This window comes from Drosophila hydei, unplaced genomic scaffold (assembly GCF_003285905.1).
Source record: "Drosophila hydei strain 15085-1641.00,03,60 unplaced genomic scaffold, DhydRS2 tig00008122-arrow-pilon, whole genome shotgun sequence".
In the NCBI taxonomy this organism is placed as follows: domain Eukaryota; kingdom Metazoa; phylum Arthropoda; class Insecta; order Diptera; family Drosophilidae; genus Drosophila; species Drosophila hydei.
In genome coordinates, this window is record NW_022045833.1 from 1632746 (window position 1) to 1658197 (window position 25452).

General features: G+C 32.2%; 2 protein-coding genes across 2 annotated transcripts in view; both read right to left on the minus strand.

The window, feature by feature from the left end:
* Window positions 1-4812, minus strand: part of LOC111592234 (potassium voltage-gated channel subfamily KQT member 4) — a 61508-nt gene extending 56696 nt beyond the window's left edge. The window contains exon 1 of the mRNA XM_023304351.2: window positions 4725-4812. The gene's annotated coding sequence lies outside the window, so the exon portion shown is untranslated. The remainder of the gene's footprint in view (window positions 1-4724) is intronic.
* Window positions 4813-11724: 6912 nt separating this feature from the next.
* On the minus strand, window positions 11725-17506 carry LOC111592131. Its single transcript, XM_023304172.2, has 3 exons — window positions 17463-17506; window positions 12200-12273; window positions 11725-12042 (listed from the first exon to the last, which is right to left on the minus strand). Exons 1-3 carry the CDS (start codon window positions 17478-17480, stop codon window positions 11808-11810), a joined length of 327 nt encoding a protein of 108 aa, XP_023159940.2. The 5' UTR covers window positions 17481-17506; the 3' UTR covers window positions 11725-11807.
* Window positions 17507-25452: the final 7946 nt, after the last annotated feature.

Below are 25452 nucleotides of genomic sequence, written 5' to 3' on the forward strand. Positions count from 1 at the left end.
GTATAGTAAATATGTAAATTAATGTATTGTAAACTAAAGAGCTGTTGGCTTAAAGTCTATTACAATTCAATTCAAATCGAAGATTTGTCTCGCATTTAGTTACATGTTTGGTTGCACTATGCAGAGTTGTTGCTTATCATTCGCATTCAAAACTTTTTGCATATGTGGTTCACAGACACAAGCACACACAACTCATAAGCCCGACGCTTACTTTCAACTTTTGACTTGACTTGAGGAAATTTGTTATTGGTAAAACTTTTCTGGTAGATACACTATCTTAATGACATTTTCAGACAGAAATAATGACATCCAAATGATGTAGTAGATATGCTAAGTTGAAATTATTTATGATCTACGTTTATTTCGGTGAACTACATTGTCATCTACATCCATAGATTTTATGAATATCTAGTCAAAAAAATTATTTTTTATTGATGAAATTCATTGAAAATTTTCTACGGTCCATAAATTTTATATTTTATATACATTTTCGTTCACTTTTATGTACAGAATGTTAAATAATTTATTTGGACTACAAATGAATGCGGCATGAAAGCCATTTGTAAGAAGTGCTTGACTCAAAGACTCCGGTAAGCCCGTAATCGGTTTCCAAGCAAAGTTGAAACATTTCTTTTTTGCCAGCTGAAATTGAATTCAAAGAGTGCCTCACAAGCCAACCATAAAAAAAAAAAAAAAAACAGGGAAAAGAAAAGGATTTTCGACAGAGCTTTCAGGCCATAAGATTAGCTGTGACTTAAGCGTCAACAACTTGACAACATATGGCCAACTACCTAGTCACGGCAAGCTGCTTGAAAGATAAATGAAAATGTTCCGTTGACTTGATTAAAACAAAAACAGAGAGAGGAATATGCTCGCAGCATTGCCAGGGGCAACAAATCCCATAAACAATTCTGATTGCATTTCATTTAGTAATGTCAAATGTCATTTGCGAAATCGCGCAGCGACCGGGGGTTGGTGGCCAATAAGCAGGGAGCTTACTGTAGCAGGCAGACTGCTGTGAGCCATTTTGCTTCTGGCCATGCCAATAGAAATTTGGGCACACGAATTGAAATTGTCGCATTAACTACTATTTGCACACTCAGCTGGCCCACAGACAGCAAGAACATTGAGAACATTGAGAACATTGAGAACATTGCTCAATCCATCTGATCCGAGTGGCCATTAGAACACAGCTGGAGCCTGTGCAGGCTGCAATTTGTATTCCCAAATTTCAAATTCGAAAAAGTTTTCTCTTTTATTCTGGTAAATGTTGTAATTGATTTACGAATGCAAATGTTTTGCACACGTGCTCCAAGGCGACAACTGACAAGGCCCAATCGTGAACCCACGGACCTCCCTCCCTCCCGCTCTCTCTTGCTGCAGCAAAAAACTGTTTTAGTTTTCCCCCGACGTTGGCGCCCTCTTACCCTCTCTCTTTCACTCTTATAGGGGCTATAGCATTTCAGGCACGTACCAAATTTCGGGCTTATCTTTAGTGCAGGCCTCTTTATCTGCCCGGGGTTGCTTTAAATTTGCCTTTCGTTTGTTTGTTTATTGTTGTTGCTGCTCTTTAAAGCAGTTAAGTACTAGCAAGACAACACACACATAAACAAATTTGTATGTGAAAGAAAAGAATGTGGCAAGGGCGTTGGGGGGGCTAATTGAATCCCAGCTGAATTGTTGCGTATAAATTTTCAATTAGTTCTAACTTAGTTATGCTCTTTTTTACATATAGAAAATTACTTTATTCATGGCTAGTATTTAAAAATATATATAGTTAAATAGCCAAATTATATATTATATAGAATCTTATACTTTAAAAATTTATTGTTAAAAAGTTCTCATTTTGAACAAATTTAAATTAAAATTAAATTGCCAGCAGAGAGTGGATTATATTCCACAATTACTTTATTACTTTAATATATTTTTTGTTTACTTTAAATATGTATTTTAGGAAAGTTTTTTGGTTTAGATATAAATAAAAAAGGTCTTCAAAAACTTCATAATTTTTCATAACTTTCGCCTCAGTTACTAAATTTGAATAAATATATTTAAATTTGGTATATCTAAATATATTTTTTATCTCAATTAAATTGAAATATATTTATTTTATTTTATTTTTAATATATTTTATATATTTTTAAATTGTGTAACCAATTCAGAAATATATATTTATCTAAATTTTGTATAACTGTATATTGCAATTGACACGGAATATCGTTATAATTGCATATATTCAAAACAATTTGGCTCAAACAAGAATCACTTCAAGCAATATAATTCTTTAAGCAATAGAATGTAAATTTGGGAATTTTATAAAACATAAACAAATTATTGTAAATAAGTTTCTGGCAACAACAGATTCATGGTCGAGGTCATTCGAGTTGTAAAACAATGTAATTATTAGTCGAAAATCTAATTATGTTAAAAATCTGTTGATTTTTTCTCTTTGGCTTGCTTAAACTGTTTGAGAATTGTAAACACAAGCTTTTTGTTTTGTTTTCTCATTGCTGTCGCTGGAATTTCTTTTTCTTTTCCAATTTGAAATTGTTGTTAAGCAAATCGCCAACGCATTCCGCTCACATATTTTCGCTCGTAGTTTTTAGTGTCCACAGTAAATTGGTATGTCAGCAGCCAAAAGTCGCTGAGCGATATGCAACAAGGGGAGCACTGGGTTGATGGGACTGAAAGGGGTGCAAGGCGGAGGGGCATGGCTGTGCGGGACATAATTCCGGTTTAAGATCCCGGCACGTAGCACAGATGGAAATGAAGTTGAAATTGGCAAAAGCTGCAAGCAGGCAGCTTCTCTCTCACTCTCTGACTATATCTCACTCTATCTCTCATTATCCATCTATTTCTGTTTGAACACTTTGCACACTTTCTGACAGTTAATCAGCTGGCGCTAAACAATTTTGCGATAATACTTAACAAAAATGATTTGTCTCGTTAGCTGACTTTTCGCTGAGCTATTTATTTACGTCTGTATAGGTGTCACTGTGGGTGTGGGAGTGCCTGTGTGTGTGTGCTTAGCACCAACTTGCCAATTCTTAAGAATCATAAATGATTTCATTTCTATTATATATATACAAATATATTTATATATATTTATAAAAGTCTTTTCGTAGCTATCTCAAACACATGTTTTCTGCTTCATCTTCCTCTTTCTCTTTCTCTTCTTCTTTGGCTGCAGTTAACAAGCGAAAATGGATTTAAATAAAATATATAAATACAGCTGTTATACACAGCACATATAGGTATATTTTATTTGCTTGTCTCTCTTCATACACTAGAAAACAAATATTTGTATTGCATTTATGCACCGATTGGGGCAGATTTTTATATTTCCTAATCAATTTTTCTAACGCTGTGTGGGAGAAGCTATTGACAATGCTGTTCACTTTGTATATATATATATATTTTGTATAATATATATTATTACATACATATATATTATATATCAATGCATTTTGCTTTCATTATTTCCTAATTTAAAAAATATATATCTTAAATTGAAAACAGATTTATCCAAAATATTTTTAAAAAATTCAATCTTATTAAATATTATTTACAACACTTTATTTAATGAGCTTGTATTTTTTAAAAATATTTTTTTTGAATATATCCAAAAATAAATATGCATAAAATTGAAAAAATAATAAGAAATATATAAATACATATTTTTTTTTAAATAAGTACAAACAAATCTTTTTATTATTTTTATAGTTCTATTTTAAGCAGAGTGTTAGCAATTCGACTGTCAGAGAAATTCAAAAAATGTAAACAAATTCATAACTAAATCACAAAAAATGAAGAAATATAGAGAGCAACTTTTTTTCATAATTTATGAAAATAAATTAATCATTTATTAGCATTTTTTTCAAAATTTGTAATATACTTTTAAAAATTACTTTTATTGACAGCAAATATACTTTTGGCTTTATTTAGCCGTCGTTTATATATATATATATATATATATATATATATATACAAATTAATTTCTTGGTAAAAAAAAATTCCCAATAAACTGAGTTTCAATCAATTGTTTAGAAGGAAATTCCTAAAAAAATGCCACAATGCTTTCTGATATAGAAAACATGTGAATATAATTTATAATTTAATAAAATTACCATAATAATTTAATATATATATTTATTTAAATTATTAGTTTCCAATATTTTCTTGAAAAAATAGCCAAAAATTAAATCTAGCTCCATGAATCATCAAATCAGTTTCTTAAAATATCAATTTCTTCTACAATTTATATATAAATACATGTATTTATTTGTATATTATTATCCCTTCCAAGTCAGCTACAAAATTCTATGAAAACAATATTTACAGAGTTCTAAATTTTCTCTAAAAGTATTTACAAAATAAAATGCTCTAAATATTTATTTAATTCGTGTTGTTTAGTGTTAAAAAATATCTGCAGACGTCTGGCCTAAACGTAAAAGTTTTGTATATATGGAAATATATAGGGATATATCGGACGATTATTTCCGCCGCCAATGAGCGAAGCATTTAAAACAAATTTAAAAAGAAAATCTTTTTACATTTTCTTAATTTTTTTTGTTTCGCCTCTTTTTCACGCCAAGATTTTGCAATATTTTTATTAAATATTTGTGCAGTGTTTGCTAATTAATAATAAAAAAATGCGGAATATTTAAACAAAAAGCAATTGTTAAACAATATGACTAAAAAAACAATTGTAAATTTTGTCGCACCTTTCTGCTGAGCTGCTTGCAATATCAGCAAAATAATTTTTTTTTATTTATTTGTTGTTTTTGTTGTTTTTTGTTGTTGAAGCGTCTTTGCGCCGGTTCTTTTTTGTTGTTGTTGTTGCTTGTGATGGTTCAGCTTGTTGTTTATTTCTTGTTGATTGTACGCTTTGTTTAAGCCAATTTAAGCTTTTAATCAGCGCTTTTTTTCGCACTAACACACAGACACAAGGCGCGACGCCCTCATACACACGCACGCACACGCATAGACAGCAAGACGCGTCTGGCTTGTGCCTATTTCTTAGTTTTACTTAAATTTGTTATGCCAAAATATGGAATTATTTTCCTCTTTTTTATTTAATTATATATGTATATATCTTTATATTATCACACGCACGCCGTTTCGACGTAGATAGAACTGTAACTGCCCGAACGCAGCAGCAGCAGCAACGTTTGCCGAGCGTGTGAACAGAACAGCGTCGTCTGCGATACTTGTGCGAAAAAATTTGCTACAAAAGATGCCGCCAATACTTGACGTTTGCGCTCAAACAACGTCGCACTCAACGTGTGTGTTATCGGCTGTGTGAGTGGGTCTCGGTCGAGTGAGTACGCCTGGTTAGCAGCATTTCGTTCGGGCTGGCTCTTGCATACGTCATAGTTATTTGGCATGCAGCCAACATGTTGCGGCTCGTTGTGAATTGCGCTCAAACCAATTGGTTGCGTCTCGTATATGTTCTTGTTTGACGCTCGCGCAAACTGTTGCCGTTTTTCGAGTGTTTGCAAATGATGTGTGTATGTGTGCGTGTGGGTGTATGTGCGCGTGTTTTGGTTTGAAGCGGCGCGCGTTTATTTGCCTTGGTTTCAGTTTTCGTGCATAGCATGCGAAATTGCTTGAGTAGGTTGGTAGGTCACTGCCTCGTCTCAGTGTATTAGTGTGTGAGTGTGTGTCGCACTCCTTTTGCGCTCTATGCGTGCGAGTGAATATGTGTGTGTGTGTATGTGTATTCAACTTGTCTATGTCTGCGCCGAGCTTAAGTTCATTAACGGCGCTTGCTTCGCGCAACAGTTCACGGCATGCGCTGCCTTCTATACACACATATACATATACATACACACATTTACATGACCGTTAGTTAGTTGTAAGAGATACTCACAGCGCATTTCGGGTGCCGATTGCCCTTACGTCTATTTGCCTGTAGCTGATTCAATAAATGGCACCGCATTTTCACAGTGGCCCTGCGTCGTCATCTTCATCTTCTTCTTCTGCTTCTTCTTATTCTAATGCCTGTTGTTGGTTTTCCCTTTTATTTTATTTTTTTTTTTGGGGTGCGGTCCCCCAACAAATCTGCGGCCATAGAGCTGATGGATATTATTTGCACGTGCTGTGTGTGTTTGTTTGCGCTTTTGTGTGTGTGCGTGTGTGTTGGTGTGGATTCTATTTGATGAGAAATCATATAAATAAATCGAGCTTTAGCTGAGCAAAATAATAAAGCGAAAAGGGTTTATTTTGATGCTTACGCATAGATTCGCTAAGTAAATGTAATTGCGTTTAAGCTTTTTCTCACTTTGAACTTTCCAAACAATCAAATTAAGGTTACAATTGCGGTTCTAATGCGCATTTCTTCTGCTTCTATCAGCTTTTTTTTTTTCAAATAGAAAATAGTTAAATAATTGAATAAAATGAATTTTAATTTAATATGAAGCAGAAAATTTGTGCTTATTAAAGAGTTGATTTTTTTGGAATTAGTTGAATAAATATTAGATTAACTTGCAGATACCCTGTTGCTTTACTCTTATCGATAAGTGAGTTATTGAACCTAATTATTTTTGAATACTAAATAAACTAAACATATATTATAAAACGGAACATATTTTGAGCAGCTCTTTAGTGCAAATATATAATAAGAAATAAAGTATAAAATAGATAAACCTAAATTAAATTTGTACAAAATTTATTTTTCGTAGCTTTTTCATGACATCATTTAAATATCCCCTCTTAAGGTGTTAATGGGTATAATGAATAGAGAATTGAAAAATTTTAAAAGTGCTCATTTGGCTATAATAATAATAATAACAATAAAATGGCAAATGTGCAGCAGATGGATATTATTATTGTCGCCGTGTTGCATCGTATAATTCACTTTGTGTGTGTGTGTGTGTGTGTGTGTGTATGGCTGGGAATGTATGTGTGTCTGGGAATGTATGGCCATTTGGTGGGCATTTTTATGGCTATATGACTGTGTCTATTACCTCTAGCCAGGGCGCTAATTAAGTCCGCTGTTCCAGCTGCCCACACGCACAATTTTTGGATGGCAAAAGCAAAGGAGGGCGAAGGGGGGGGTTGGCTAGGGCTCATTAAAGGCAAATCCCAAATTAATTGGGTATTAGACACAATGCATTACGGCCAAAGCGAAAAGTGTTGGCTATGCCTTGGTCTGGGCCTAGACCTGACCGCCGCTTTGGCTATAAAATGCGCCAAAAGGGGCGTGGCAGGACCGTAAAACCCCTACGCATGCATGCTCACATAATAATAAAAAGGGAAGCGAAAATCGACTGCGAACTCGCTTATTGATTCTACAGCAAATTCTATGGGCCCCGAAGCCAAGGGTCATAAAAATATGAATGCAGTAAAAAAGCTAAAATAATTCATATGTAAGGCATACAGGTTGTCCCCACTCTCTCACTCCCACCACCTCCCCCACCTATAAATATAACATAAGTTTTTATGAAATATTTAAGCATATATTTTTGTTTATTGAGGCACATTTCTGTGCTGGGGACCCAGTTTATACTATATATATATATATATAAATATATAATGTATGCAAGCAAAAGTCAGCAAATTCGAGTTTGACTATATTTTTGTTTGTATTTCAAAAATTGCAGACATCAAAATACACAAAAGCGGGCGGGTTGGCCAAGGGGCCACCTCATAGAGAGACATAAATTGTCATTTTGTCCAGCTGAAGCAGAAAATGTTTTTGTTTGTTATGAGGTCGACCAGGCATTTTGTGCCTGTTTGTCCAAGGCTCAAAGCTCTCTTTCAGATTTATGCAGCCCAGATTTGCGAGACAGCCATGCAAATGCCCTTATTTAAGGCAAATTGAAATTTTAAGCCGAGCTTTTATTTAAAATATATATTTTCAAATTTAATTTTACTAACTTTATTTTTTAGGGAAAGGATTTCTACAGATTTTTAAATCGTTTAATTGGATTAAATTGAAGTTATTTTTTACTAAGCTGCTTAGCTGAAAGAAATCCTCTTTTACTATATATATTTTTACATATATTTTCAAAAATAATTTCAAATTTATCTCATATATCAAGATATCTAAAATTTTGTATAAAAATTTAGTACTTTTAATTGGTAGATTCCATAAATAAATAATATATAAATAATATACCAAGCGACACCGGCATACAGCCCACCTGTTCTAGAGAGTTTAAAGCTTCAATATCAATTGAACACTCTTCCGCTTTTAGCCAAGATGTATATATAATATATTGTTAATTAATTAAATTATAATATTTAATTTAAGCCTTCTCTAAGGCACTTTTCTTAGCCTTCATCTATTAGCTAATATGCTTTTTGCTCTTGGCTAAAAGATCCGATTCGGTTTTTCGGCATTTGGATAGCCGGCATTGTTGATGGGCAAACAATAAGTAGTCAGTAAATAGTTTATACAAGTGCCACGCCCCATCCACTGGCACTGCCAGTGCCCCCAGTGTGCCATATCTAAAGAGTCTTCCTGCTGCTTTCATTGTTATGCGAAGTATGCACATGTTTGTGTACAAGCAAATGTACTTAGGACATGCTGGCGATTTATTTGACTTTTCTCACTGAACTACACATGCGAAAGGCTGAGTGTGTGAGTGTGTCTGGCAAATTAACCCAGTCACGTACTCTGCTTAGCCGGGCCTAATCAAATAAACGCGTCAAATTAAACAACAGCCGCAAAACCAACAACAACAAGAATATCAAGAGGCGACAAGTAAATATATGAGTTTGACACCTCGATACCAGATTGTGCAGACAGTGCATGACAGAGAGCGCGAGCGATAGGCATAGAATGGGATTGAGAGAGACAGAAAGTGTGTGTGTGTGGTTTAGTGAGAAAGTTATATATATATTTATATATATATATATATTTATTTATATGCTAGAATATTTATCTTTTTTGCTCTTCTCTCTGCATACCCTGTAAGCTTCATTGAATTTTAGTTACTTATAGAACTTTAAATTTGGGTTTTAATATGTCTATCTACTTTACTTTCTAGATTTCTTATTATAATAATCTGAGTTCTGTGTTCTAATTAAGCTATAAGCATGTATATGCCTAGCCAATGACTGTGAAAGTCAAGCAGAGAATAAGTAAATTAAAAATAAAAAAATAAATTTAATAAAAAAAAATTATGAAAATATGATAATATGATTTCTTAAAAATAAATTTATGTACATTTTTAGTTTTTGATCAACTTAAGTATATAATATATATTTTTTTATGAATTTATGTTCTTTTATTTTTAAATAAATTGAAATATATATTTTATATATATATTAACTTTTTTATTTTTATATAAGCATTTTAGTAATTAATTATTATTTATTAACAATTTTTTTAAATGAATATTTATATATCTAAAAATATATTAAAATATTTACTAACTGAGTAACATAAATAAACTAATATATATTTATATATATATATATATATATATATATATATTCAATTTTCAATGTAATTCATATAATTATTGTTTTATATTTACATATGTAAAGTTTTTTATCTGAAAAAATTTTGAAGGAATAATTTTTTAAAATTTGTAAAGATATTAAATCAGTTATTTTAGATTTGTAGTCACCATACATCAATAGTAAAAGAATTTCCCAATTCCCTTTCATATTTCTAGACTTCCCTCTCGTCTTCACTTTCGTAACATTCCTTCCATCCAAATTTTCACTTTTACAGGGCATCTCTCTCGCAGTGTGTCACGCTCACTCTCGCATGGCGCTCACCTATTGTTATTGTTGATTTTAGTTGCGTGCGTCGTCGCTGATTAGTTGTTGCAACTGACGTCATATTAATTATGTGGCAGACACACACGCATACAGATTAAATGCGATTGGCTGGTGGCACAGATTCGATCGGAGCTCAAATTGAGTGGCGGCACAGTTTGAGTGTTCTTCGAGTGGCAGAGAGCTCGTATGTCTGAATTGGATGGTTGGGCAGACTTGAGTGCCTTCTGGCCAAATGAGCCATCAGTCGCCAAGCAGCTGCCACGTCAGAGTTGTGCCTCGAGCTGTGGCAATGTGCGTTGCCAACTTGTTTACATTTTGTTGTTGTTGTTGTTGTTGTTGATTCTTTTTTAACATTTTTGTTTACTAGACGGGCAGCACGTGCTGACAGAGCAACCCATCCGTTGCGCTCCAACCCCAAAGTATCTGCGCTGCTTCATCTGCTGTTGTTGATGCTTTGGGTATGCGGCAGTACCTGAGGCATGCATATTTTATATGGCCATAAGCTGTGGAAGCTGTTGCCAGCTTTATCTTAGCCTCGCCGCCTCATTGTTGCTCTGTCTCAAGTCGACACTAATCGCAATTGCTTGCAAAAAGGGGCCAAGCGCACATCATTATTTTTGGCTTGTTTTAGCTGTTTTTTTAGCTGCTGTCCTTTCTTTTGATTTAATTATTTATTTATATACTCTGGCTTATTCCCTAACTGCCGCACGTTAATTTCAATTTCTGTTGGCAAATGCAAATACCTTTAGATTTGCCATTTTCAATTTGCGTTTATGGGCGTGCCACTTGGGCAGGTAGCATAATCAACAAGTCTCTTTTGTTATAGCCAAAGCTGTTGCCTTTGCACTTTCACTTTCGCTTTTTGTGTGGTCCACAAAACTGTGTCACATTAATTGGTTTTTTTTTCTCTTTGTTCCTTTTTTTTAGGGACAAAATGTTTAAAAGTAAAAGTCTAAATTTAGTTAGACTAAAACTTTAAGAATTTTCTTAGCCAAAATTCATATTTAAATTGATTTTTTTTTAATTATTTAATTATAGTAATAACTATAACTATAACTATTTTCGTCATATATAAACTGACATATATAGCATACTTTTAGGTTGACTTTTTTAAATTTAAAAATATTTTTAATTGTACTTTATTAATTTTAAACCTGCATAAAAACCATAACCATATTCTTGTTGTAATTTAGAATTTGATAATAAATTCACGTAGAGTATAAATAATGCTTAAAAATAAAAATCTTTAAAAATTAAGTGAGCTGGCATTATTCCAAGCTCCAAATTTTTGCCTTTAATCTTAAAATTAAATTCAAAATATTTAAAAAAAATGTTAAAAAATAATATTCACAAAAAGTTTAAAGAGCTATAAAAAATAATTGAATTATTAAATAAAAGTTGTAAAATAAAAATAAAAATATAATAATTAAATTAAGAAGGGACAAAACATTTCAATAAACACTCAAAAAATATTTTAATACAAATTTAATTTACAATTCTAACATTATACATATGAAATCTAATTTTGGAACAATTTTATTAACCTTGCAGAATGTCAAAAATTAATTAAAAATTCTACAAAGTGTTGCAAAGTAAACTAAATTAAAATCAGCTGCAGATTGACACTGACAACCCGGTAAGTGCTTTATTTATATTTATTAAATTATATACTTTCATAATATAATAAAATAATACGAAAAATAAAACGAATTTAACTCTTACAAAATTATTTCCATAAGGTACTCAGCTGGCTCCTTTCCTTTTATTGACTTGAGTGAGTAAAAGACGCCTTTCAAATGTTGCTTAAATAAAATACTTTTGTTTATTTGTTTATTGCACAGAAAAGGTTTCGCTTATTGTCTAAACAGTGACAAATCACACCCAGTTTTATATATATATAAATATATCTCTTTTAGTAAGACTTGTCCATTTCATTCGATCATTATTTTGGTTTATATTTGCTTAATATGCGAAAATTACGTGTGTGTGTGTGGGTGTGTGTGTGTGGTCGTTTGGTTCTCTCATTTGATGATACGCCCACAACGCGTGACGCCCACACGTGGGCATTATTAGACAAAAGGATGCCGCGTGCGCCGCTTGGCCTTGACGGGATAATCGTAACCCTCGAAGTCATCATCGAGCTCATCCTGCTGATGATAATGATGATGGCTGTGACTGCTGCGATGATGCTTCTTTGGCTCCTTGTGCTCCTTGACCGGCACCGGAATGGGCAGCGGCACCTTCTTTATCACCGTCTTCGTGTGCACATGCGTGTGATGCTTCACCGGCACATGGATGCGTATCCTGCAAATGGCAACATCGAATAAAATAAATGTGAATAAAAACAGGATTCGGTCGGAGTTAGGGCTTGCTCTGGGTCTTGGGGTCTTAGGTTCTCTGCTCTTCTGGTTATGGCTGTTGTTTGTGGACCTGTCGTTAAAGGCGTGGCCGTTACACTTACTTAAGCTTGTCGTTTGATGGATGGCCGCTTGTCAGAGCAAACATCATGCAAGTGATAAACAGCAAACTTAATGCCTGTAAAAAAACACAAACACAAACACATACAAATAAGTGAAAATGAACAGGAAGAGCGTGTATAAAGAAGAAGTTGATTAGGGTCTTGGTATGAGCTGTCGATGTGCCTATTAGCTCGAGGCACTTATATGATATATTTAGAGGGTTGACACTATATATGAATAGAGAATGATTATAACCAATTATGTAACTAACCCAATTTGATGTGCTTAAGACTATACTTTAAAATTAATATATATATGTTTGTCTTTCGTTAAATTGTTATTTTTAATTTTTTATAAATTTTTTTAATTTATTTTTTGTCATTTTTTATATTAATATATTTTTATTATATTTTATATTTATAGTTATTTGTGATTATATTTATTAAATTGAATTTAAATAAAATGTACAAGGCTGGAGTTAAGTATACAGGGCACGCTCTTGAGTAAATTATACTTTTAAGACTTTTTTTAATCGCAATTAAGTCTAAGCTGCAAAAGAATTCATTACTCAACCAGGGTATGCAGGCCTCATATATTTATTTTTGTTCCTCTCGATTGATGCGTGTTAAAAAATATGAAAATACTCGAGCGTCTATAAACAAAACAATATAATTAGCATAATGCCAGTTGCCGTTTTGCTGTCTATTTTGGGCGACGGCAAATCGAATTTTGATTGCGACCTGCCGCCGTTGTCAGCAGTTGTTGTGGGCGTGGCTTAAGGCGAAATCTAAACGCAATTACCGAGCAGCTAAAAGTTAGCTTTAAGAGGCAGTCCATGAGCTGTTATTGATTTTCTACGCGTTCCCTCCATCTATAGCTCAATTGAAATTGTTTCGAACTCAACCCGAGGCACATTCAATTAGCAGCTTGGCGCAGTGAAATGAAATTGAAAATTGGTAAATTGGAAAATTTGCTATCAAATCGTTTAGCTCATCACTTTCCAACACATTAAATAACATGTTGAACGGCCGCTCTCCAGGCCATGTGGCCTAGCCGGGTCAACAGCTGCCTTGAGTACATTTTAAAGATATTCAAGCAAAATATTAAATATATATGTGTAAATATTGAAAGATGCTCTCGCTGCCTATATAGGAAGCATAGCAAACTAACTTAGTAGACAAACAGCTGCACGAATTTAATTGATTGCTTAAACTAATACTTTAAAGGTTGCCAAAGCAATAACCATTAAATAGATTAATAAGGTACCGAGAGGACGCCAAGAGTTGCCCCAGTCTCATATAATCAATAAGCAATAGTGTTTGAAGGTCGGCCAGAAAGCCGAATGCCATATAATTGAAGCTCAAGTGCAAATGCTTGCTGCATAATAACCGAGTTAAGTAGCTACTGATTGCTGCCAAAGGATTTATGTGTAAGCCCGAGGAAGGATGTGGATGGCTGCTTGAAAATATTTTAATTGAAAGGACAGCGAAAAGTAGCTGCAGAAAGAACTCCCTGAACCTGAAGAGACTGATTGAAATTTTTAATGAAAATGATAAGAGTTGAGTGTGCTAAGGAAAGAGATGAGAGCCAAAAGGCAAATGAAAAGTAGAAAAAACGATGGATATGTGTGGATTTCTACAGATGTAGAGCAATGTACCAATTAAATATTTTGTATAAGAATAAATATAAATATTAATTAACAAGTAAGAAAGCGCTAGTCGAGATGCCCGACTAGGAGATGCTCTGAACTCTTAACTCTTGGGCATAGGTATAAATATAAATTATATATAGGTATTTAGTATATTTAGCTATATAAGATCTATATAATATATTAATATTTAATATTAATTGTTTTACATTTTTTATGTTTGCTGACTATTTATTTATTTATTATATTTATTATGTATTTTAGACATTTTTTCTGTTTTTAAAGAGAGAAAATTGTCATAAATATGTATTTTGTAATACATAAATCGATTATTTAGCAAACATTTCTCAATGTTATTCTTATTGTTATTTAATATATATATATTTATATATATAATACATTTATATATTCTTGCTCTTAAATATTTTTTAAATATAAATACATATGTATATACAAATATAAATAAGAGAAGAGACCCTCTGACAAACAATAAATACTCTTAACATTCAACTATTACATTTATTAGTAAGTTAGTATTAGTATTAGTAAGTTTAGCAATTAACAATTTAAAAAGAGATCAAGACAGCATACTCTTATACTCAGTATGCTCTTAACTTAATTAGCATTACGAAAACGATCACGAAAACATAAATGATCATTATGCCGAATGATCATTACGACTAACTTCATTATTATAATAACAATTAGTGTTTATTAATAATAGTTCAGCGTAACTAAAATACTAACATTTATAAATTTTTAACATTTAAACAATTAAATATTTATTAAACAAATATATTTAAACAAATACAATATTTATTAACTAAATACAAATTATTTAAACTTAAACAATTTAACAAAAAAAACTTAAATTTATTCACCACTTGCACTGAACACAACGACTGACCTAGTCCAGGTCATGCACTTGACTGATCGCCCACAGCCACTGTGCGCCCTTTTATACCTAAAAGTCACTCAAAAGACACTGCAGCAGAGCTGCTGAACCCTTTTTGAGTGAGAATTTGCACTCATTTGGAGTTTTGAGACTTCTAATAGAAGCAGAGGGAAATGCGAACTTATCTTTCTGATCGATATATATGCTATCCATATATATATATATATATATATATATATATATATATATATATATATATATATATATATATATATATATATATACATGTGTCCATAGATTTGTCTATATATATCTATATCTATATATATATATATATATATATATATTATATAATTTCTTAGCTGCTTTCTTAAATATATTAGTGTATATATATATATACATACAACTATAATTTGGATTTACTAGCTCTTAAGCCGAGACAGACAGACAGACGTACAAGGCTAAATAGACTTTGCGTGTCGTACTGATCAACAATATATATGCTTTTTCGGGCTTGCCACGCCTATTTTTGCCAGTTATATGCATTTTAACGAAGCCAGCAGTGTCTAAATAGAAATGAAGTCTTTCTACTTAATACAATTGCTTTCTGGTCAGGGTTATCTTCGAAAGTAGCTACATAAATCCATTTGCCTTTACGGCGACCTTGCAATCAATAGTAGAAGGAGGTCAAACTTTTAAGGATAGTAGAAACGAGGGAGCTGACAGAAACTATCAGGGAAGTCATAATAGAGAACATAATGAAGCAACTTTGTAAAGACAAAGACGCTTAAAAAGTAGCCTGTGACTTCACTGAAGAGACATTGTGGCGGGAGAACCTGAACGCAAGAGCACTAAACAGCACATAGAAAGGATCCAACCTGAAGCTGCTGTGAACCATTTAAAAGCTGTATTTTTATATAATAATTTATAATATAAAAATAATAATATAAAATATATCAAAGATATATGTCACAAAACAATAAATTTAAATTTAACAATATAATAATAAAAAAAGAAACAATTTATACATAAAATATCTATATATAATGTTTATGTTAATATAAAATAAATATATATAGAAATAATAATTATAATATATAAATAATATATTAAATTTATAACATAAATATATAAAATATAATGTGATTTAATAAAATACAATTTAACTAAGTAAAATAATTAATTACAAAAGTCAATGAAAAACGAAATTCGGTAGCAGAGTCACTTAATTTATATAAATTAAAATTGAGCAGCACAAAATGTGAAGCGAAATCATATTTCCTCATTTAATTGGTTCATTTCCAGCCAGCAGAGCAAGAGAAATGTGACTTTTAATACATATATAAATGAATATGATTTATTATTTCTATGAATGAAATGAGCATCTAACAAATTCACATCAAAGCACGCAATGATTTATAGTTGAAGCTAATTAAAGTGATTTTAATTTAAGTATCATGAAAATTAATGCAATATAATTCAGCAATTTAATTGCTCAACTAAACCTTTAAATGCTCTTCTATAATTTGTCAAACACTTGGCTTTAATTGCCATTTCAAATAGCGAGAGACATTAAATGTTTGCCAAGTAACTGAAGAGCTCTTAAGAGACAGTCAAGCAAATGCTTGTTGGAATAGATTAAATGTTTATAAATTCTGTTAAATGTAGAGTATATTTTATATATATTTATATTTTAATATACTTTTTCATTTATTAAATATATAATTTGTTCTCTCTAGCCAAACACCTGTAGACACATTCGAGCGCCTATGATTCTGTCTTTAAGCTATAGCCAAAATACACTTTGGATATAGTCAAATATTTTAATATTTAATATTTATATCATTTTATTTATTATTAATACACAAAGTAAATCAAATGAATTTATTTTTAATACATATTCGAAAAATTAAATCAAAAAAATATATTTATTTAAATTTATTAATTTTTAAAACACTTTTCAAAAAGTAAATCAACTAAATATATTTTTTTAAATTTATTAATTTTTAATTTTTAATATTTTTGCTTTCATTTAATGGCTCTTTCACAAAAACTCAAATATTGCAGTTGAATTTTTTTATTGACTTGTTTTAAGGCTCGTTTGATAATCAAATATTTATAAACATTTCTGTGTGTTGCTTTAACAGTTTCAATTTTAAATCGATTTGCAGCCACGATATACGTATATATATATATATAAATATATATATTCATACTTGTTAAGTATATATATTTAACATGTCTTTATATTATTTATGTCCATTAATTTTTTATCTGTTTTTTATTTGTTGGCACAAATAATTTAGTTCATTACACGCGCGATTGAAGTCAATGAATGTTTTTTTGTTGTTGAAATCTTTAATTAATATTTTTTGTTGTCGTTCCGTTATTGCGGCTTTTTGTAATTTATGCAACTGCGTCTGAGTGCAACTGTGTGTGTGTGTATTTGTGAGTACTTTCTAAGCTGGTTTGCAATGTGGTTTACTTGTTGCATTTTACATTTTTCTTTTTTTTTTAAGGCGAATGTTTATTTTATTTTTGCATAATTTGTGTGTCCGAACGCGTTCAGTGAACTGCACTTGTCGTTGGCAATAAATGGGAATATAAAAATGATTTTTTTATTGTCAGAGCGCACATTTATTTTATTTTTTGTCAGTTTGCACTTCATTTTGTTTAATCTTTTTCTCTATTTAATTTTAATACATATCTAATTAACACTTACGCCTCGGGGCAAATGCATTTTGGCACGCTGAGCTTAACACCTTGTTGCCAGATTTTATTTATGAATATTATAGTTTTTAGTTGTTTTTTTTTTCGAAACTGATTTTTTTTCTTGCAGCGCTCCAGCAGCGTCTGCAGTAGAAATGGAATTGCATAGGCAAGTGGCGCTCGACGCCGTTTAAATATGAAAAAAATCAAAGAAAAAAAAATGATAAATTGGCGGGGTACAGTACAGTGAAACGTGCCACAGCACGAAACGCTAGACAAGTGAGAGTGCAACTGGGTGCGAGCGAGCTGGCAATAGGCTAACAAATATAATGACACAAAGTTGGAAGTAAAATAAAAACATAATCAAGGCACACACACGCACACCAGCTGCAATACTTGACCAGCTTAGTTAACGACTAGCAGCAAACAGATTGAGAAAGAGAGCGAGAGAGGCAGAGCTGCTCAGCTTAGCGGTTTTTGTATTAGCAGAGCGCGATAACAAGCGCCGGGGCCAGCGTTGCGGCAAGTGCTACAAAGCGTGGCATAAACATTGCAGCAAAGGCTGTCTAGACGACTCGTAAACGCGCTGCAAACTAGAAATTCAAGTAGAGTTAATGGTAAAAGAGTTACGAAGTACTTAAAATTGACTTTAATGAATTTAGTTTATGTTAAACTTTAAGAGAAGAAATTAACTTGAAGTGAAGTCTTAAGGAGTGAAGGGAGTTGCTGATAATACAATGAGTTTTTCGGAGAGTTTAAGCCCACTAAGATCAGTTTGTCTAGAGTTTTAAAAGAATTAATTATATCTACTTTATGTTGAAATGTATCAAGCTTAAATTTAAATTTTAAGTATAAGACTAAAATAATTACATATGGAGCAATTATCTCTGTGAAGCTTGAAGCAGCCTTTAATAATAATAAAAATAATAATAATTCAGACTAACTTTAAGCAACTAAGCTTTGAGTTGGAGTATAGCTTTAAGAGAAATGATTAAATATTAATAAATTCAATTAGTAATATATTCAATAGCAGTGGATTCATCTAGTACTATATTCAAAGAGCTTCAAGAAGAGCTTTAAACGAATAAGCTCTATTTTTTTGTAAAGAAGTTTTTGTAAAGAAGAAGTTTTGTAAAGAAGCCTTAAAAGTTATTCTTATTATTATTTGAATAGTATCAAAAAACTATCAGTAGAATAGATTCAAAGAGCATTAAGCATAGTTTTAATTAAATAAGCCATAAAAGTTATTCCGATCTTCACGTAGAGCTTTAAGTGAATAAAGCTTAGTTTGAGTATAGGCTTAAAATATAGGAAATAGGAAGCAGAGAATTTAAAATTTATTTAAAATCTACTTCAAGCTTTAGACCTTTCACTTTGGCTTTAAAAAGACCAAGGACTTATATTTATCGTATTGCCAATTATTTACTATATTTTCTCATTTTATATATTTCTAAGACAATTTGTTAAGAAATTTAAATAATTTTAAAGTAAAATTTTAGCTTCTCTATGGCTTCACATACTTTAAACATTAAAGAGTTTTTTTTTAAAAAATATTTAGCCTGGCTACAATGAGTTTAAAGTGTAGTAACTAAGCACAGTCCAGATCAAATAACTAAGCTAAGCATCAGTCACCTTGCCTTGAGCCTTCAGCATTTACACTTTTTACAGCCTTCACTTAAAGCTGATTGATTTTCCCTTAAAACATTTTATATAAATAAAAAATACTTAAAAAACCACTAAGAAATTATTAAAATGCTTAAAAAATAGGCATTTTATATTTATGCTTAATTTTTAAGCATTTTAATAATTGAAAGAAAATTGATAACTTGAATTACTGCAACAACTGCAAAGAAAAATCTAGATTCAACTCTTTAAAAGACTTCAACCTGCTCATAAGCCGCAGCTGTTATTATATAGTGCGCTCAGCTCCTGCCTGATAGTGAAAATACAACTCATATAACAACAGTTCAAAACAACATTTAAAGCAACAAAGCTCGCAACAACAACAACAGAGGCAAACGCACAACGGCATTCACATTAGCAAAACAATCCGACAATGAGTAAGAGGCGCACAGCAGAGAGCGCCGCAATGGGAACCGCCTTCAAATACATGCCAACCACATTGTGAAAAGCCGCCAAACCTGCAACACGGGAGAAGTGTTGGAGGGGTCGAGAAGGGGGAGCGGGAGAGGGGGGCGTATCGGCAACGATTGCCAGCACCAAAGTCAAAAGCGTAATTGAAGCTTGTGCCTCAGTTAAACGCTGGCGATTATGTCTGCTGGCTTTTCATGGTGAGCCGCACGGCGGCCGCAGCGGCAACAACAGTTTGCCAGCAGGTTCAACTTGCCACAAGGATTATGCAGCGCCCGTAGCTGCTTCCTGGTTGCCTAAAAGCCCACAACCGAAACTGTAACCGTAACGCCGACCAAAAGGCCGTAAACGCAAACTGAAAACGAAAACTGAAGCTGAAAACTGAAACTGAAACTCGAACCGAATTTGATTTTTTTTCTGTTGTTGCCATTTGGCTCTTAACGAAGTCATCATAAATTGAGCTGTCTGGCGCGTTGAAATATGTCGCCAGCTGAACATGTTAACGGCGTCGCCCCTCCCCCGTTCAAGTCCAAGTTTGACTCTGGCAATTTAAATGTGCAACGAGCCAGCAGCAACAGCAACAACAACAATCATGATATTGCAATTGAGTTGATTGGCATTGCCATTCTGGCCAGCGGGCTAAGCCATCTAATGCAGGAAGCGCCTTAACAAAAATGTTCAAGCTCACGCTTTAGGCCTAATTTGATAAGGCATTCGATCATTAAATTGAACTATGAAAGGACTTTCGTTACTTAGCTAATAATGCAACAATTTCGAATGCTCGCAGAGAAAGCTTTGAAAGAGTCAAAAGAGCTAAGAAAATATTTAATTGAGTGAAATTTGATTAATTTTGTCATATATGGCTTACAAACAACGATGTTTGTTTGCATAAGATATTAGTGGAAGAAACAGTGGAGCTGAAAACTGGGTAGGCTGACAGATAGCGCTGATTTTTAGTTAAGCACAAATTTCCAAAGCAAAATCAAATTTAAAAAAAAAATAGATTTATGTAAGCCTCTTCAGTTCAACTGTTCTTTATGGAAAAAAAATTCTTTCTGCTTACTTTTCTTCTTTTTCTTTCAGCTTAAAGATTTTCCTATACATGCCATAATTTTTTAAATATTTTATTATGGAAATAAATGTTAATTTTTAAATATTTTTTAAATAAACCCTGGCTTAAGCAAAGATCCTTAGCTTCATCGAAGTGTAGCTCATTTAAATTTGGCATTTAAAATAAGTTCTCTTTATTTTATTTATTAATTAACAAATATTTATACATTTTTATTGTTTAAGATTTTTATAAATGTGTGAAAATATTCTAAAATTCAGAATAAATTTACTGTAAGCAATATTTACCTAGACTTTGCAAAGTTTCGCAAATTTATGTAAAGTTAGTTACACTTGGAGTGCCGCAGCTTGAACTTCTGTAGAGTGCTTCACAGCTCAAAGTTGCAGTAAGTCTTCAAGACTTTTAACTGTAAGTTGCAACTCTGTTTTTACTAAGTTTTGTTTTCATTAATTTAGTTCATTTGCAGCTGTCAGATTCTTAGCTCACGTCCAACTTTAATAAATCAAAAGTAAAAGTCGAACGTTCGCTTGATTTTTGTAATCAAGCTGAGCTGATTGGAAATTGCACAATCTTAAGATCTTAAGCTATTATTTTTTTTAAGTTGAAGTGAAGCCTGACGATTTCTAGTTAAAAAAACGTCAAGCGTATTCGAGCAGAACTTCAACTTGAACGAAATAAGTCGAACTATTCCAAGTCATTTCAGCATCTACAGTTTCTATATGTTGAATTTCTAAAACTAAAATTGCATTAAAATTACTTAAAAGTTTTTGTGCTAAAATTTATAATGTTTGTTGGCTACATATCAGAGCAAGTTGCATTGGGACAATTTTTATGTTCCAGTAAAGCAATTTATGGCATCTGAAAGTACTCAATCAGCTTTAGTTTCAGCACAGGAAAAGCATAAAACTTCGAGCTCAAAGTAGAGGCTCTTGGCAATTGACACCCATCAAGAGGCACACTATGAGGTGTCATTGATAAAGGGTTTCAAATGTAATTATGTAAAATTATGTAAACAAACGTCTAATCTAACAGCTCTATACAAATAATGTCATTTAAGTAATTTCAGCTTGAAGCGGAGAAACTCTGCCTGAAAGCTCTTCAACTGCACTAAGGCTAAAAAAAAACTCTTCTAGAAAACAAATAAAACATATTTAAAATACAAAACTCTCAGCTCAATCAGCTTAAGCTCCTTTTAATAAATAATAATTTTCTCGGCTTGCAATGAAATTTAATCTCGAGTTGATTTGCTGCCATTGAAAGTGGCGATTCACATGCAGTTAATAGAGCAACTAAGTTTTTAAGTGTTATCAACACGTTTTTCGTGGCGTTTTTCCGGTTAACCTATTGCATAACGGCAACAGCTAACAATAATGGCCAAAACGACACTTGCAGTTGGTCAGCGGCTCATCCGTTCGTTAACAGAAACATTTTCCGCAACTGGAAAAATACACAAAATAGAAATTCAAACAAAGCAGAAGAAGAAGTAAAGCAAAGCAAAAAAAAAAAAAAAGTAAACCGTTTTCACTTTTCTATGCTCATGATATAACACTTGAAATATATATATGTAATTACAGCAAGTATATATATTACTCACATATAAATCTAGTTTGCTTTCTGGTGATTTATTGGCCTGGGCAATTGGCCGAGTATTTTTTGGTATTGCTGGCAATTAAAGCCGATGATATAATCCGACTTGAGACCACTCATAACAAAGTCAAAATCCCCAATGCTTGAGTAAACAAATTGCGACCGGTTGTCGTTGAACGGGGGCCCGGTTACACGGCGTATACCTAATGGAAATGTAGCCAAGTGTCAAAATAAGAAATTCATATTATTAATTGAGCTGCGGCAGAGCATTGCACCAAAAACCGTTTGTTGCCCGGGTCATTAGCAGCAAATTAAGTGAATGTGACAACGAGCTGCAACAACAACAAACAATAAACAGCAAACGGAAACAAGCAACATTTGCAGCGAACTTGGCTGAAAGCCTTTCAATCAATCTCTATGTCAATATTTGTGCAATAAAAACTGGCGCAAGGCCAAGGGACGCACTCGCTCAATCAATTGGCCAGGCCAGGCCAGTCCAATTGGCTACTTCGTTAAGGCCACATTTGGCTAACCTGTTGGCCGAGCGGCGCCAGCAAAGAAATAATCCAAGATGTGGCCACAACCAAAGCCTTTCGCTTTTCACCGAGGGCAGGCACAAAGAGTTTTGCGACGAAACAATTTTGTTAAGTAGCTATTCAGTTGCAACTATAACTACTTCAACTTATACTACTACTACTTTAACTTAACTTATAGAGAACATTTCGAATACACCTATATATCAGAAATCAAACATTAGACAGAGTTTGCCTTTGCCGTATGATTTCATTTTTGGCTTAAGCTCTGCACGTTTTATAAATTAATTTTGTGAGTAAATTCTAGTTAGATTTGGTTTTTTGTATTAAAAATTTATTTATCTGAACATATTAAATTTCATAATTTTACTAATTTTTTACTATTAATTTATTTTAAAAAATTGTTAAACAAATTAATATAAATGTATTTTTATATAAAATTATTTAAATTTTTATAATAAACCTTTTTCTAAATATAATATAAATTTAATATATTATATATTTATTTAAATTTCATATGGATTTTTTATATATTTTATATTTATTTAAATTTCATATCAATTTTTTTATATATTACGTATTTATTTAAAATTGCATATCAACTTTTTCTATATTAAATTATTTTTTAATTTTTATCTAAGAATATAATTTTTTAAATCAACAGTCAAGAAATATATTTTTCTTTTTGAAATATCTAAAAAGAATTTATTTAAATATTTAAAACACTTTTTGTAATTTAAAATATTTTAAAAAATAATCTTTAAAAAACGTATATAATCCTTATGCAAATAAAAATAGTTGTAGGAATTTAATTAGTAAAATTTAAGAATCACAAAGTTACTTTATAAATAAATTTTTGCTAAACTTTTATTGGAAATTCTTTTTAATATATCTATGAATATTTATATTTGTCTAAATTTTTTATATAAATATAATTATAATACATAAACTTATTTATATTTATATTTATGTTTTGTTTCATAATAAACTGAAAAATAATTGCTTAAAAAATAATCATTGGAAATTCTTTTCAATATATCTACAAATATTTATATTTGTCTAAATTTATTATATAAATATAATTATAATACATAAACTTATTTATATTTATGTATTTAATAAACTGAAAAATAATTGCTTAAAAAAATCATTGGCACATCAAACATATGCGAGCGGAACTCCTCTAGCTGCCCTCGCCACACATGCCTGTGTTTGTTTGAGCGCAATGAGCGTATCGAAAAAGGATTATCGCATTGTATGGCCCGGAAACCAATACATCAGCCGCTGTTGTCTTCATTTCCTTTACCAATAAATTTTCACTTAACTATGTCGGTCGCAAGAGGCATGCAACATTCAATAGTGGCTGCTGCTGTTGTTGCTGCATGTGGCAGCCGCAGCGTGTTGTCTCCATGTTCATGTCGCATTGGATCCCAACCGGTCATTGTTTGACTCTGTTGCTGTTGTTGCTGCTGGTTTTTCTGTGTGTGACACAATTTTCCCGTTTGGCTCGTAAATTCAATTGACGGAAGCGCGTTAAACTTGCAACAGCTGCAAAATGTCACCAAACAAATATATCTATATATATATATATATTATATATAATGCATTTGCATATTGATCAGTTGGCAACGTGTTCAGGAGCTCAAGTCCTGTTTGATAAAGCTGCTCTTTAAGGTAGTTTCATTTGCTTCGTTTTCTGCTGAGCCAAGTGGCAAGGCATTTGGCAAGTTCAGCAAACTTTTGCCAAACACACAGACAGCGACAGAGAGACAACATAAGTGCGCTGGGCAGTTGTCTTGATGGCCATAAATCCCAAGCTCGCTTGGCCATAAAACGTGCTGCATATAGCACAAAATCTTATAAGATAACATTGCCCCAGTTGCCGCCCCCTTATAACACCTGCGCTAAAGCAACTTCAACTCAACTTTTTTGTTTGGTTTCGCTCTGAAATAAATACCAATACACACACGCACACGCACACGCACACGCACACAGACACTCGTTTAGCTCTTGGCCACAAATGAACTCAATGCCACTTAGATTTATGGCCAGTCTCCGGCTGTTTCTCTGTGTGTTTTGTTGTGGTTTTGCTGCGTATGTCCATTTGTGGTGTGCGTGTCTGTGTGTGCTGTGGCAAGGTCATTCTGATGAAGTCAGCTAGCAATAGTTTTTTATGCTCATGTGTTTACCTTTAAACCTCAACACAACCAATTGTTGTTGCAGAAACTTTGCTTAGGCTTTTAACCGTGTCCCAATCTATCTTTATATTATTAAAATTATTTAGACACAGTGCAATTAACTACTAATACTTTTCTTTAAGTGTAAGTTAAGGGCGTATTGCATAAGTATTGCTTAGTTAAAAGTAAAATATTTGAGCTTTTGAAAAATAGGCAGCAGTTGACTGAAAGTTAGTTTGACCTGGAATTAGTTTATATATAAATAAAATTGAAATATTGCAAATGTAGCCAGTTTTTTAGTAGATTTCTTAGATTAAGCCATTTGAAGTCTAATCATATCAATGAAGTCTCAAACTAGCCTTAAACGTAATTTCTAGCAATTATTTAAGCACATTGAAAAACTTTCAATCAAGCGAGGCAAACTAATGGCATAAAACTCACTATCAAAAGTAACACAAATCTTCCAGCTAGAATTCTAAGTCAAAGCTAACTTTTAGCCAAAAAAATGCTAATAAAACTGCAGAGCTTAAAGCTTAGCTTAAATCT

Coding starts and splice junctions, on each gene's coding strand:
- LOC111592131 (XM_023304172.2), bottom strand. Junction 12,043..12,199: donor CCATCAAACGACAAGCTTAA/GTAAGTGTAACG, acceptor TGCCATTTGCAG/GATACGCATCCATGTGCCGG.